General features: G+C 35.1%; 1 protein-coding gene across 1 annotated transcript in view; it reads right to left on the reverse strand.

Annotated features, from left to right (window-relative positions):
* The window catches only part of RYR3 (ryanodine receptor 3), a 218,562-nt gene that overhangs the window by 174,633 nt on the left and 27,652 nt on the right, over positions 1 to 16,277 (reverse strand). The window contains exon 2 of the mRNA XM_069858332.1: positions 6,011 to 6,130. Coding sequence (XP_069714433.1) covers positions 6,011 to 6,130 — 120 coding nt within the window. The remainder of the gene's footprint in view (positions 1 to 6,010; positions 6,131 to 16,277) is intronic.

The raw sequence follows: 16,277 nt of genomic DNA on the forward strand, positions 1-16,277 counted from the left end.
ATGTGACTGGAAAGTGCAAAGAAGACGGAGTCAGACTCTACACAGAGGTACTCAGTGAAAGGACAAGAGGAAATGGACACAAATTGAAACAGAAGAAATTGTATTTAAGTATGAGGAAAAACAAATGGGTTTGTGGTTTGTTTTTTTTTGCACTGTGAGTATGATAAACACTGAAACAAGTTGCTCAGGGAGGCTGTGGAGTCTCCATGCTTGGAGATATTTAAACCCTGACTGGACAGTCCTAAGGAATAGGCTCTGTCCGAACTTACTCTGACTAGAGGGGTTGGACTTTATGATCTCCACAGATCCTTTCCAACTTCAATGATACAGTATTCTGTGATTTATTATACAGATCATGGCTATGAATAAGATTTAAAGTGGATATTCACTCTTTTTTCTTTCTTAAATTCATAAGCATAGGTATTTATCCCCCTTCTGGCTATGGGAAGTTGAAATGAATGTACAGAAATAAGAAACCATCATTTTCAAGAATCATAAATAAAGGATAAAATTCAAGTGAAGAATAAAATATTTTATTTTACAGGCACTTAAAGACGGGCTGAGCAAGTATTACTGTAAGTAAATTCATGTTGCAGAATAAGAAGACTCATAAGATACACCATAAAAGAAAGAAGAATTTTGGAATAAAGGGTTGCTCAAAATCAGTATGAGTTTTTGAGAGTTCTTCCAGCCCGTCTTCGCACAGTCTTGTCTGCACATACAGGAAAATAAACAAAAAGGCAAATATAATACAGAAAATTCACACAAGTCTGGCAAAGTAAACCTGAAGAAAAAATTGACAGTTCTACCCTGACAGCTGCTTTTTTAATTAGAAGAAATGTTTATTTCTGAAATTATTTCTCAACAGGTCTCTCATGGAGACTGGCCAGTTTTCCATCAACACATTCATAACACTAAATATATCTCATTTTTCTCAATGAAGTGTTAATATAAGTAAAACTACCTACTGAACAGGAAACGTTCAATAGATTTGCAGAAAACCTGAGTCTTAAAATTACTCTGTTTCTTCAAAGAAATGAATGAAAGTCCAGGTCAAATTACTTTATTTTCATCTAAATTGATTTCTGCAGGAAGAACAAAAAATAATGAAAAGAAAAGTAAGGTGTATTAATAGGTCAAAGCCGATGAGAGGTGACATGAAGAATCAGATACAAGCTACACAGTAGTTACAGAGAAGCAACACAAGCAGTTACAGAAAAAATGGAACCCTATAGCAATGCAAATGAGCCACACTTGGTAATAAATAAAAAAATGAATAATCTATCAGTTTGTAGGATTTCTCTCTGAAACAAAACAAGAAAGCACGGAATAAAACAGCAAGCCATCACTTTCACAGACTTCCAATTGATCATAGATACACTTATCTGCCTTAGTTTTCCATTTAAAAGGGAAAGACAGGAGAAATTTTTACTCCTGTAAGGTACTCTGTGGTTTACTGACAAAATATAGTATTTTCATAATTTGGTATTATTTATTACCATTGTTAAAGTATGTGCATACATAATTATCTACAGTAGTGAAGGAGAGCTACCTAACCTAAGCCAGTCAGCAACACACACCTGTCCAGCTTTCACTCGTAGTTTCTTAGAATAGACAGCAAAATGCAGCAAGTCAGAAAAACAAGGCCAGAAGAATAACCACTGGTAAGGCCACACCTGGAGTACTGTGCCCAGTTTTGGGGTCCCCAGTTCTAAAGCAGTATGAAGCTACTGAAAAGAGTCCAGCAAAGAGCCACTGACATGTTAAGGGACTGAGTAATCTCTCATGTGAGGAAGAGATGAGATGATGATCAATGTGCATAAATAACTGAAGTGACAGTGCAAAGAGGATGGAGCTAGGCTCTCCTTGGTGATGTCCAGTGACAGGACAAAAGGCAATGGTCCCATACTGAAACACAGGAGGGTTCTTCTGAACAAAAGGAAAAACTTCTTCAGTGTAAGGGTGACTGAGCACTGGCACAGGTTGCCCAGAGAAGTTGTGGTCTCCATCCTTGAAGATATTCAAAAGTCATGTGGACATGGTCCTGGGCAACCTCCTTCTAGGTGGCCCTGTTTCAGCAGGGTTGTTGGGCAAGATGACCTCCAGAGGTTCATTCCAACCTCAGCCATTCTGTGATTCTGCAAAGAGGAAGCTCCAATGAAGTTTCTAATACCAGGCTTTTTATCCAGTTCCAAGGTGGAAAATAGATTGACTCAATGCATGCAGTTAATGATGGCTGAAACATTCTTAGAAGCACATTCTGATGAAGGGAGATCCATAATAAAAGATTATAAAGTATTTTCTACACCTGTGTAAGCTTCAGCTGAGATTATTATCTTCCTAGTAGCTAGTATGGGGCTACATTTTGTGCTGAAAAATGTTGATAACATAGGGGTGTTTTAGTTACTGCTGAGCAGCACTTACATAAGTCAAGTCATTTTCTGCTTCTAACAATACCCCAACAGTGACCAAGCTGGGGGTGTGCAAGAACCTGGGAGGGGACACAGCAGGAACAGCTGACTCCAACAGACCAAAGAATATTTCATGCCAAATGATGTCAAGCTCCAAATAAAAAGCTGGAGGAAGAAGAAGGAAGGGGGAAGACCTTCAGAGTTATGGCGTTTTATCCTCCCAAGTAACCAGGTGACCTGCTTTCCTGTGATGGCTGAACACCAGCCTGCCCATGGGAAGCAGTGAATTAAATCCTTGCTTTGCTTGTGTGTGTGACTTTTGCTTTACCTATTAAACTGTCTTTATCACAACTCACCAGTTTTCTCACTTTTACTGTTCCAATTCTCTCCTCCACCCTACTGGGGGAGAGTGAGCAAGAGGCTGTGTGGTGCTAAGTTGCAAGCTGGGGTTAAACCATGACGACATCAGAGACACACAGCCAGGCAAGTACAAAGTGGTAGTGGAAGGAGCATTGAGATAAGATTTATTCTGAAGTTTAAACTTGTTTCTCAGAAGTTTATGTCTGTTTTGTCAGACTACTCTTATTTCAATATGCAAGAATTATTATTTATTATAAAAATAATAGCTGTGCAGATAGTTGTAGGGCAGTTTTCACCATTTTATGCATAACGATGATAAGTTTGTACTGGGTTGTATAGTGGGAAATAGAGACCCAAACAAGAGTTAATAGGAAAACCCAGCTCCCACGTTACATTTTGAATGCAACTCAGTCTTCTGGATTCCTCCAGACACTACCATAACATTAAATTGTTGCAGGTGATATGCTTAAGCACCCAAATCTGTGCTCACAGCTGCATGGTGTGCAGCATAAAAACCACTGACACAAGCTGGTACAGGTTACTGATTTATTAGGTTTACCTTTACCATACCAGGCCTACAAACCATTACATTCTGTCACTAGGACAGAAGTCTTATTATAACTAGTTATAATTCCCTTCAGATATTTAAGTTCACTTGACAATTTTGCCACTACAAGAGACACTAGTACATTGGAATTACTTTTGAGGTATATTTTTCCTATGTATCAGTAGAAGTTAGTGTTTCTGCAGTAGACTATCAGCTTTGAAATACACAATCTTCTTAGTTTTAAAGCGACAATTTAACAGAAGAGCTATGAAGTAATATAATTAGATCACATCATTCAACAATTCTGCTATTCTTGTTTATTATAAAAATATGATTTCTCATCTCTAGTTAATTGGATTTTTTCCCTTACATTTTAAACATCAGACATTATTTAGGTAAACATCTTCTGACAATTCAAAAAGGGGCCATATAGAAAGGATGAACATAATTTCATACTACTGAATTAATACAAAAGTGCTTTCAAAAAGTGCATTTAAAATCCAGTCACTTTAATATAAATTATTAGTGAACCAACACGGCAATAGTTTTTACTAATAAATTTCAAAAAGATAACATGCAAGTTGCTTATGGATTTATAGCAAAACTTGAACAGAAGTTATCTCATGATTGTTATTCCCTTCAGCATGTTACAAAAAATTACCAAAACAGCTAATGGGCAACCATAGAAATCCCATTTGTTCCTCTCTAAGCTTCTAAGAATTTTTTTTTAAGAAATATACCTTCTCTTTCCTTGTCTGTCTCTCTTTTTAGTTACTTCTATTGTCTACTTTTTACTACACAGATTGAAAAATTAATCAGGAAGTTACACCTTTTAATTCTGGAATTAACACACACACAGAGGTTTTTTTCCTGTCTATCTTTTTATGCTTTCCAGAATTACTAGAATGGAAAAGCCTTTCTTTATTTGATTTAATAATATGTAGTCAAAGTTTAATGAGTGAAGAAGTTGTCACGTACTGCAAATAGCTTTTGACATTGGTAAAGTAGTCAGCTGGAGAAGAGAAAGAAACAGAATTTATCACTGTGATTTTCTGGACTGTTGATAAACATACCTTGAATCTCCTCTAATGCAATATCTTCCTAATACACAGAAGAAATCTAGCTTTATAAAGTAATTTCAAGTGATAAGGAATCCATCTCAGGTCAGTAGCACCATCTTAACAGGAAGGGCAATCTGCTGTCTAAAATAAAAGGACTTCTGTCATCAGCATTCCCAGTATCAGCTTATGGGCAGCGTCCAATTTCCTTTTCTAAACCAAACAGACTATATTCTCCTCAAATCAGATTTTAATAGCACTTCCTGGTGCAATTTTATTGACTGTCTTATGAATTTGAATACCATGAGTGGACTCTCCATTTACTGCCACAGAGGTAATAAAAAAAATCCCAGAATTTGCAGTGATAGTATAACTTCCCATCTCCTACCAAGATGCTTTTGATTATATTTCTAATGACCATTCTACACCACTTAAACACATCATCATTCAGGGAGCAGATCAACCTTCTACCTCTCCTCCTTTTCTTCTAATAAGATGAGCAACATACTGTTTTACAGACTGAGATGGTCACTGTCAATAGTAGATAGACCACACTGCAGCTGAGCTAGCTGTTAATAATTTTTCCCAATCGCTGTTGAAGCTTTTAAGACAATAGCTGAAAATAAATATGTGAAAAATCACTGGGTTTGCTTGACCATGTGTAAAGATTATTAGTGATTTGTAAAGTGCACAAGATATAAATCAAATAACTGAATTCTTGGAATGAAAAGAGATTAAAATTTAGAAGCAGCATAATTTTTAACCTTGGAGATTAATGAGGGCCTCTCGTATTGCATAAATAAACACCGTGGATGTAACATGGTCATAATGCCTAGACTAAAAATAAAACCAGATGGCAACATTTCAAGAGAAAAGATATAAAGACCCCACTAAAAAATTTAGAAGGACAAATAAACATGTAGAAGTGAAAAGAAATAAAGATACAAAGCAAAGAAAGAGAAAATGAAGCAAAGAAGCAAAGAAGAGAGGGAGGAGATCCTCCCTTGCTTGCCTTTATTCTTAACATTCTACTGTAGTATAGATCTAGCTTCATCTCTTTTTTCCTTTCTCCTCTCAAGCTCCACTATTATCCACTATTATTCTGTTTTCTTTTATTTTTTTTTCACAGTACTCCGACCTCCATTTTTCTGTTTTAGACTTATCATCTTTAAAACTTCTCAGTTACTTAATAATTCTGCTCTCTATGCTTTCAACTTTGTGATTAATCAATACAGTTAGAAGCAACACTTAAAGCCAGTAGCTAACAGGTGATAATGCTTCTGAAGTTGTCAACCCAGTATATCAAAATATTTGAACCTACAGCAGTAATAGGAATATTTTTTTTCTAGTGAACTTAATAACAGTATGGAGATGTAATCTTGAAAATACAAAATATGTCAGTTACTGGAATTATTTTAAATAGTTAAAGAATAATATCTTTTGACTGTTAACAGGTATGCCTCAAAGTATGTTTAGAATCTTTAAGAAATCTCATGTAACAGTCACAGAAAGAAAAGCATACAAAGGGTGCACCTACTATCACATTAAAGAAACCACAATTAAATTTATTCATGGATAAAAGAAGGTTAACATTCACTGATCAGTTATACCAGCTGAGAGTATCGACTTCTTACTTTAGCTTCTGATGTTGGTTCCAAAAAGCACAGGCGATTCCCAAGTCCCTCAGCTGCCAAGCAAAACTTCCTTTGTTCTTTGTGAATACTTGCAACACACTGAAGTACTACTTCGTCATCCTGTCGCAAAACAAGATACAAGAAAAGAAGTAAATTTTTGGAAGTTACACACACCCTATAATGCTAAGAAAACCTATAACACAGAACCTGTTGAAAATGAAGATGTTATACTTCTATAAAGGATACCATGTACAAATACAGATATTCTTTTGACGTGCATGTAAACAGAGGTTTATGTATTAATTTTTATTCAAAACTGTGTCAAAGTAACAAAATAGCGTTTTCAGGGCTTTGACAAGTGGTGTGTTCTTCTGTTGTTTTAGCAGTGACTTGATATGGTGCCATAAAAAACCTGTAAGTAAAGCGCTACTTAGTTTTACTCAGTAAAAGGTTGAATGTTTACCGTAAAAAACTGTTACTATGATTTTGCAAACAAAAGTAACCCTACTATAAAAAATTTCGTTTGTTAGCATAGTAAGCCTTCCACACAACTCCTCTGAATGCATGATGTTAAAGTCTAAGGTCTTGTTTAATTTAGAAACCTTTGAGTACAACAATTCAAGAGGTATTTTCCAAGTGATGGTTCAAATAAATTCCAAAAATCTGCTTTTCAAAAGACAAATTCCAAGAGTAAGAACACTCTGGAAAAGTGACATGAAACAGCCCTATTGTTTAGTTATCCTAGTTATTCAAAAGCTTTTTTTATGAATTGTTACATAATGAAATTCCAAAGACACACTTACTTACAAAGTGCCAAGCCCTTATTCAGCTCTTAAAATGTGATACTAAAGCTGATACAAGCAAGCCAAAAGGGATTAGATTTAGTGTTCAACTGTGTCAGAGGCAGATAGAGAATTAAAAATAATTTTATTTTCCAAAACTTGTCCACTAACCAAGGAATGCACTACTTACAGACTAACATGTAAAAAGACTTAATTTTATACAGGTATGCAACTGCTCACCAGAAAAACACTGCCACAGAAGTTTTTAAGGGGGCGGAAGCTGATAAAACAAGAGCAATATGATATCTCAGTGTCTCATCCAGCTATGGAGTTATAGTGGTGTCAATTAATACTGTCAAAGCAGATACACAACAGCCGCCTGTACTGAACTCAGAGATCACTTGAACAATTATGTTCTAAAAGCAGCACTGCTTTTTCCAGTCCCCTTATGCAACTCCAATACTATGACAAGATCACAGCTACTGACACTTCAAATAAAAACTGGGAGTGACAAAGTCATATTCACCAATGGAATTAAGGAATGCACCCTTTAAAATGGGAATTCAAAAGCAGATTTTTTCACTTCTGTAATTTTGCAAGTCTGTGCAAGTCACATGGCTTTCTTTTAGGTGACACTTCACTGCCTACTTGCTACTACTGAAATGGACAGCTATGTTATATTTCAGAGTAATCAGCGTTTATAATGTTTCCTTATCTAGCTTTGTATAACAATCAACAGCAGTTTTAACAGTACAGAATGGTTATTTTGGAAACTTGCATAGAAAGATTTAAGTTTAGTCAAGTAGGAGATAGACAGAATTAGCTAATTAATGCTAAAGAAATTCATTTTCTTTTTCCCCTGCTGCTTCTGCTTCCACTTCTGCAAAATGTTCTCTGAAATTCTCAGCTTTCAAACTCTGTAGTAAAAAACATTTCTGCTTTTAACCTTCAGTGTAATAAGTTGGAAAATATAAACAACACAATTAAGCAATCATTACTATATCCCTTTGTTCATGAATTCTTATAAATTGGCATCAGAAGCATAACTATTAAGGGAGGAAGTTAGAAAATGTATAAGATAAAAATAAAGATACAGAAAATATTTTTCATCATCTAGTTCCCGTATCAATCCCTGAATATACATACTTCAGAGATCTAAAAAGATTTTTAGAAAACTAAACCATACCGTTGAGTTCCAGAGAACAAACATCTTGGCTTTTTTTTTTTCTCTATTATAAAATGTGCATCTAGAACTAAAATTTCAACATTAAAACTTTTTGCATGCTAATGTTTTAATATCTTAATAACAGAAATCCTGTTCTTATCTTTCTTTGTTACTGTTAGGGTAATAACCCTAATCAGACAGCGATATCCCTTTGAAGAGAAAAAAAGATTACAAAGACTGAGAGGATAAACCAAGACAATTGTTCATTTTAGGAAGGGAATGAAATGCAACACCACAATTAAAATAATGTAAAATCAATATAGATTCAAAGCCAGTGGTGTTCATAGAGATACTCTAGGTCAAAACATTCACTGATAACTGAATTCTGATGTTCCCAGGTACTACAACATCAAAAAAGGTTTTTAAGCCTCAAAAAACCCCCAAACCTCAAACACTCACACAAACTAATAAATAATAACCACACCCTACCACGCTTGCAGACTTAGCTGCAGTTGCCATAAATGGAACATATTGGTCAGGTGTAGTATGTCCTTACCAACGACTCCACATTGACAAGCAGTCTCCAAAACTGACTAGAGATGTCCCATGGATCCTGAGATCACTGGCTACAAATTAGCTTCCCTTATCAAGCACAAGGGGGAAGGTACATTACTGAAAGAGTTGTGTTACAGATCAGGAACCATTACCCTTGGTCTGTCAACTTGGAAATAGAGGAGGTGATCTGAATTTCCTTCTTGTGCACAGTCTGGGAATGTACATAGGGAAAGAAAGTTTGTTATGTATTCCAGGACAGATTCTTTTGTGTATTCTTCTATCCTCTTTCCTTCTTGAGATAAAAATGATGACAAGTCATCCAGTTCATTGACAAGTCTCACTTTTATTCTTTACTTTTTTCCCCTCCCTGCTCTCTTGCTCAGAGGAGTACTAAGCCTTCTAACTCCCAATTTCATATACTGATACATTCTCAGGAAAAGGAAGACCAAGTTTCCTCTGAGTATATCTTCCCTAGCTTGTGAGGGGTCAGGTGGAGCTAGGAGTTGGGTTGGTTGTTTTTCAAACTGATAATACTTGCTTTTAAATCAGAGTTGCCATTTCTTTGCCCCTTCAGCCAACACAGCTTATAGAGGCTGAAGAGTAAACTGAACAGAAACATTTACAAGTTCAAGACACTATTGGTAAACAGCTGTGCAGAAAGATTTTGCCTTAACTCTGTTTCCTTTGAAAATTAAGAGACAAGTTATGTAAAGAAATCTCAGTTAAATTAATACTAAAATGTTGTGTTTCGATATTAATATTTTCAGGAAAACAGAATATTAAATAGGGTAAGTAATGATGAAGATGGATACAAAGCTTCCTTCTTGTTTATCTCAAGACCTAGTTAATACTGACTTTTTCCTGCTCCACTTCCATTGCTAAAAAAACCCCACTACTTTAAGAAAGTAAGTTAATTCAAGTAATTTGAACTTTAATCTCATAATTATTAAAACAGAAGCATACATAAACAAGGAAACAATATGGAATATATGCAATCCATATTGAAACTGTGTAAACATTTCAAAAATTCTGAAATTTGACAAATTATTGTTATTAACCTTATATATGGACATGCTTAATTGTTCTAATTGAAATGTTCTTATAGGTAACTTCATATTTCTATTCAACTTCTAAGGTTGTATAAGAGGTCTAATACTGTTACATTTTATCAGTAGTTCCATGTTTAAGAGTTTCTCTCATAGTGCCAGGCAGCAGGAGAGAAATAGTAGAAAAAAGTAAAAACCAAGCTGCAAAGGCAGACAATAAAGTTATGACGATAAATTAAACTATTACCAATTTTTTTAATAAAATCTACATTGCCAGTAATTTGCATCACTTTGTCCCACATACATGCCAGTAAAGCACAGGTTTTCTGCATACAAAACTGCCAATTTTGTCCCACAGCAGTTACAATCTGCCACTCTGCCAAAAGGACATGACTCTTCTGTACATCTCTTGAGAGCACTTTTTTTCCCCACACTATCCACTTACAATATTAAAGATCCAATTTTTCAATAACTTCTATTTTATTTACTACATAAATTAATAGTAGGAATATTGCTTGCTGAAGTATGTATCTAAGCACCAAAGCAAAGTTTACTATCAGAGTAAACTTCAGAACCAAAAAGGCCCATAAAAGATTCAAGTCATGTTTTTCATTCCTGCAATTTAAAAGTTCATACAGCTTTGCTGCAATATGATAAAGTTTATTTTAGGACCTCCACACAGAAGTGCATGCTACACAAATATTTTGATCCCAAAATATAGACATCACAGTCATGCAATTGAATTAGGAAGGGGTCACATGAATATATGATCTTAGGTTTTCCTTTACTTTAAATATCTATAAATAAATCTTCTGGCGAGCAGTATGTGTTAATTTCTAAAACAAAAGTGTGCATAGAAACAACTGTCATGTTGTAAATCCTCACAAAAACCACAAATGAGTGAAACCAATATCCAGAGCTGATCTTAAGTCAGTGGTGCTGGTGGCAGGGAGGTGGATTTTCAGCCAATTCAGCTTTACTTCCATTATTTGTCAAATTCTATCACTTGTTTGTAACATCTTTTTATAAATTAAAAGCCTTTATTTGTTTGGTAGTAACATACAAAGGCCTTTCTTGCCCCAGTAAGTATACGAATTTCTCCCAATAAACATACCCAGTTCACTGCAAATGGATCCTTACGATGACAGTAGAGTTACTTGATGGAAATTTACGCACCACCATCTGACAGTTCTCAGAAGATTTTAAAAATAGAGTTGGGGTTTCCGTTGCCAGTCTCTTCCTTCAGCAGTGGTTGGATCAAAGCCTAATCTCAACTCTGGAACATAATTCCGTATCTTATATCAGGTAATCAGCAAGGCAGAATAAGCAAATCATTAGACAGCAATAAAATGTAGTCAGTCCTTCTCACAAAAATTAATACTTCAGAATAAGAAATTGCTTCAGAAAGTTAAGTATTTCAGTAATGACCATTACGCTTCTTTTTTAAATACAACTGCCAGGTTGTAGACTTGCCATCAAAGCATTTGCAAAGTTTGCTGCCCTTTGAACGACAGCTTTTCCTGCCTCGTCTCATCCAGTTCTTCATAGTAACAAGATAGCATGAGATAACGACGACAACAACAGAACAACCACACCAAATTATTAGACTAAAAGTAGCATCCAAAATACTTATTCATTATCCGTCACAAAACCTGAATAGTAGGTATTCTTTAAAATCACTCCTTTGATTTCAAACCGAAAGGCAGGAGAAAAAGAAGCCTTTTTGACAGAGCAAGTGTGAACTAGCCATGCAGACCATCTTGACGTAAATCAGTGACAAAATAAATGTGTCCTCTCCTATCAGACAGAATCCTAACTTGCTTAAAAAAATTAAGTGACTTAAAGTGCACACTTTAGTTTTCAGAAGGGCAGATTGACTAAAAGCATCCAGAAATATTCAGTGCTGATCAAGGAAGTGGAATCAGCCAAGAAAGGTGCATCTTGCATTAGTACCTTAAAATGGTTCCCAAGGAGGGCCATGGAAACAGTCAGTGTTGGAACACTTCTCTAATGAAGGAAGGCTACAAGAGTTGGGGAGAAGGCTCTAGAGAAACCTTATATTTGTAGCCTTTGAATACTTAAAGGGAGCTTATAAAAAAGATAGAGACTTTTTAACAGGGCCTGTAGTGACAGGATGAGGGACAACAGTTTTAAACAGAAAGAGGGCAGATTTACATTGGACACAAGGAAGAATATTTTTTAAGATGAGAACGGTAAGACAGTGGAACATTTTGTCCAGAGAAGTTGTGGATGCCTCATCGTTGGAGCTGTTCAGCGTCAGGTTGATCAGAGCTCTGAGCAACCTGATCTAATGAAAAATGTCCCTGCCTGTGGCACAGGATTGAACTAGTCGATCTTTAAAGGTCCCTTCCAACCCAAACCATTCTATGATTGTGGTATCAATATTGGCATATGTTGCACCTCTGACATTCATAATCTCTGGCATAATAATATATAAGCAAATGAAGAAACAACAAGATTTATTTGGAAAAGAGGTTATTCCAGTTCATTTAATGGAGCATTGATTTGGAAAAATAAATTAATGCATGAGACATAATTACATATGTCCATACTCATGTTTATTTTGTTTGTTATCCCCATTTCTTTTATATCTGGTACAAGCGATATACAGGCAGACCAACCAGTTATTGACAGAAAGGCAATAAGTCATCCATATGTCCCATCCAATGACATAGGACACCCATAACAACAAATTTATTTTCATTTCAGCAATTAATTGGTAACTGGAATTTGCAAATATAACAGAAAAATTTTGGCATAATAAACTCAACCTGCATGTTTTAACTTTTTTATTTTCTAATAGAAATAAAAATTTTATTTTAATAAAATTTTAATTAAAAATTTTACTGTTTAACTGATTATCAGAAATATTAATGGAATAGCCAATGTATTTTCTCAATTACAGATGAACCAATTTAAAAAACTTGGCACCTGACAGCAAGAAGGAATCCAAATAGAAGCTGTCAGCCTTTTGGAATCTCAGTGCATGACCACTACCAGATTAGTAAAGATACCAACAGCAACAGACACGTAGGTCATATCTATTTCAAATTAGAATGGCTGTACACAGTATTTAGCATATTCTTTAAATCACACATTCTGAATACAACGTAACTTATTTCTCAACTATCAAGTAAAAATATCTCATGTTTATTTAGCTTCACAGTTTATAAAAAATGTAAGATCCCCCTTTTGGACTAACAGTTTTTGCTAGGGAACTTAAATGGTGTTTCCTGTGGAAATCAAACATCCTGTGGAGTTTTCTGAACAGCCCAACACCATTTGGGGCTTTACATGTTGTCTATACCAACTGCTGGCAAGAGAGATACTTAGGGTACAGCTTTGAAAAACAGGGAACTACAATAGGACAAACTATTATTTATCATTTGCTCAGTTGGTAAATGAAGTCATAGCCCAACTGCTTCCTACATTAAGATAGGGGAAACCTTTTATAATATATTTTTAATAGTATTCTGAGAGGAGATTTTATACTGTCACCATTATCTGAATTTAAGTCCTGTCCTGGTCAGGTGTATGTAGCAGAACAACAGAAAAATGGTCAGTAGCATTTAAAGACACGCAGCGTTTTTGCATGACCCAGGTCTTTGCACCAGGTCTCAGAACAAAAGCGAGTGAGCTTGTGAATAGCTACTTATCCAGATTCTAGGAGAAAAAGAAAAAAACACAAAACAAAACAAATCCCTAAATCCACCATAAAATAAAGGACATGTGAGCTGGAATGTCACTGTATAAATAAAAGGACCCAAAAATGGAATGACATCAACAATGAGGCAAGACAGGTCTGAAACAGAAATGCATGGTACCACAGTCTCTGGCATTACTTGATGCCTGTATTTTTGACCATAACTATTTTATAACTAGGGGAAACCAATTACATATTTTAAAGGAATTTTTAATCATGAAAGCAGAGATTTAGACTGGGCTTCTTCTCCAAACTTTCTTTAGACAAGACTGAAATTTCCCTGTGAATATATAGCAAATTATCTGCTGGGCTTCCATGGGTTGGTGAGAATGGAATAGGTAAGAGTCAGGGTCAAATCAGGTCAAAACAGGAAAGAATCATAAATGATATAGAGGAACAATTTTAAAGGAGCTACACCACCTGTGGTTATTCTATACCAGTTAGTATAGAGGTAAATTAAAAGTACAGGTATATTCGGTCAATGTATAGAGCATTAAGAGTTTTTATGCACAAAGCTCCTCTTCAAGCAATTAATTAAATTCTTCTGCTAATACCATTATTGATTCAATGTCGGAACAGCACAAAATACAACCACGTATATGGTAGTATATGTCACCTAGCCAAAAAAAAAAAACAATTCTGGGAAAAGCTTTTAAAATGTACAAAAAAAATAAACACATTTAAATGGTACATTGCATTCTGCAATTACAGTCTGCATGACTCATCATAAACCGTAATTAATTCACTAATGTTAAACTGCAGAATTAAAACAATCTTTTTAAAGTGAGCTATCGCACCTAAAAATTGTTTTAAAATATGCTTTCTCTGAGGGTATAATGCCTTTGAAATCCAGCTACATCTTCTATTTCTTAGTCCATACTCTACTGTGCTGATACTGCGCTATATATATGCATATACTTCTTAGTTTAACATGCTTTTTGTCAGCAAAACTTTTCAAACAAGTTTGCTAAGATGAATTACACTTAGCTTATTCTTTTGATACATTATTCTGAAACCCATGAATTACTGTCATGTCTATTTAAACTTAACTATCTGTTACAATCCTGAATTATGACTTGTTGGAAATTTATTTCAGAAGTGAGCTATTTGATATTTTTCGCAACTCTTTAAAACCAAAAGCTCAGTACTCAGTAATTATCCATGTCTGTTACAGTTTAAAACAGAAAAAGAACCAGATGCAAGCAAAGTTCCAACAAAAATCTTTTAAGCAGGATTAGAAAAACACAGCAGCTGTTTTATCACCTTTCATACAAAATACATGAAAAAGGACAGAATAAAGTAGAAAAGATGGCACAGAAAAAAATTATGAAAACTCAATTACATACAACTGCTGTCCATATCATGTCAAGTATTTACATATTTTACTCAAGCTGGACTATAAGAGTGTAATACTCAAGGTTTAGACAAGTACCAGCAGTGCCAGGACATTGAATGAGTCTAAATTAATCATATCAACCATATATATACACTCAAAAAGAAAAAATTCAGATCACCAAACAGCTGCACAGCCATTTCCCCTGCACAGTGATTTTACAGATGTCTTCCAGTTATTGGTACTCCAGTAGGAGATACCTATAAATCTGCAAGCAGCAGCAATCTTTTTTATAAAAAGTGACAAATCTATCAGCACCCTCTAGCAAACTGAGCGGAAATACATGAGCTAACTACATGTTCAGCCGCAGACATCTTATGTCAACCAAGCTCTCATTACATTGGTTCTATAATTGGGAATAACTACAATTAATGGGAACAGAATGATTTTCCATTAAATTAAGAAAATTTTTCTGTCTACCTAATCCATGTTATAAAGCATAATAAAGACATGTTAACTTGCTTTGGTCTTTTTCACATTAAATGATGGACCCTGCCAAAGGAAAATTGTACTTAATTCTGTAATTAAGTTGATTTCTATAGAAAAGTCGGTATCACTGTATTTCTCACTGCGTCTGTGCCAGAGAAGTTAACAGTGCTTGCTTACTTGAAAATCACTTCATAAGGTTTACTTATGAAGTCTGTAGTATTTGTTCTACCGAAAATCAGCCATCATATCCACTAGCAAATTAGAAAGCCAACCTTTAATAAGTTTTCAGCAGAGTAGTTCACAAAATTTTATTGCTATTTAGTAACCATTTACATCCTTTGCACTGTACAAATTCTAACTCACAGAACCACACGAAATGATGTTGAGCTAGAAGTGATCTTCAGAGATTGTCTAGTCCTACCTCTGTGATTTGTTCTTTATCATTGTCTCCATATTCCCATGTTTGCTAGGTTTGTATCTCTGTGTGGTTTGGATTATCTACTAGTCCCCTCCTCCACTCCTTCTCCACTTAGTCCATATTTTAAGAATGCAAGGAAAATGATTAAGCTAAGATTTTTATGCTGTTTGAGGAAGGAAATGATTTGGAAAAGACCCCACAGAATCCTGGAAGTTTGTCATTTCAACACGAGCTACAACATAGGCACTACTTCGTAAGCACTTTGTACAGCAGAAAAAGCTAAAGGTTTCAGAGCATGTGGGGTCTGCATCTGATGGAAATACACGTCCCAAGACATACAGAACTCTAGTGGTTTTTTTAATGCTACACCATCATAAACAACGTTGGTTCAACTGATTGCTGATGCAGATACAACACAGCACACAGTTGTAAGTGATAACTTACAAAAGTTTTAATTTTTTTATATCCTATTTCAAATGCAGACACTCCTCTGTTTCAGAGAGTTACAAATTTTCTTCCTGAAGTTTACAAATTACTGTGTGCTTGAACAAAATTCATGATCATATCACCCATTTCATGAAAGCCTAGTTATCTCTGAAGACCTAAATTAGTTTTTCTAATAAGGAATACAGAGGCTGATTTTACATTTGCAAGTGCTAAGTTGGATTCATATCTCTCTTGACATATGAAGAAAAAGGGAATTACAAAATCGATCACCACTTCAAGCTGTCTTGCAAAGGAACTGTTAAATTCCC

Source organism: Phaenicophaeus curvirostris, chromosome 5 (genome assembly GCF_032191515.1).
Source record: "Phaenicophaeus curvirostris isolate KB17595 chromosome 5, BPBGC_Pcur_1.0, whole genome shotgun sequence".
NCBI lineage: Eukaryota > Metazoa > Chordata > Aves > Cuculiformes > Cuculidae > Phaenicophaeus > Phaenicophaeus curvirostris.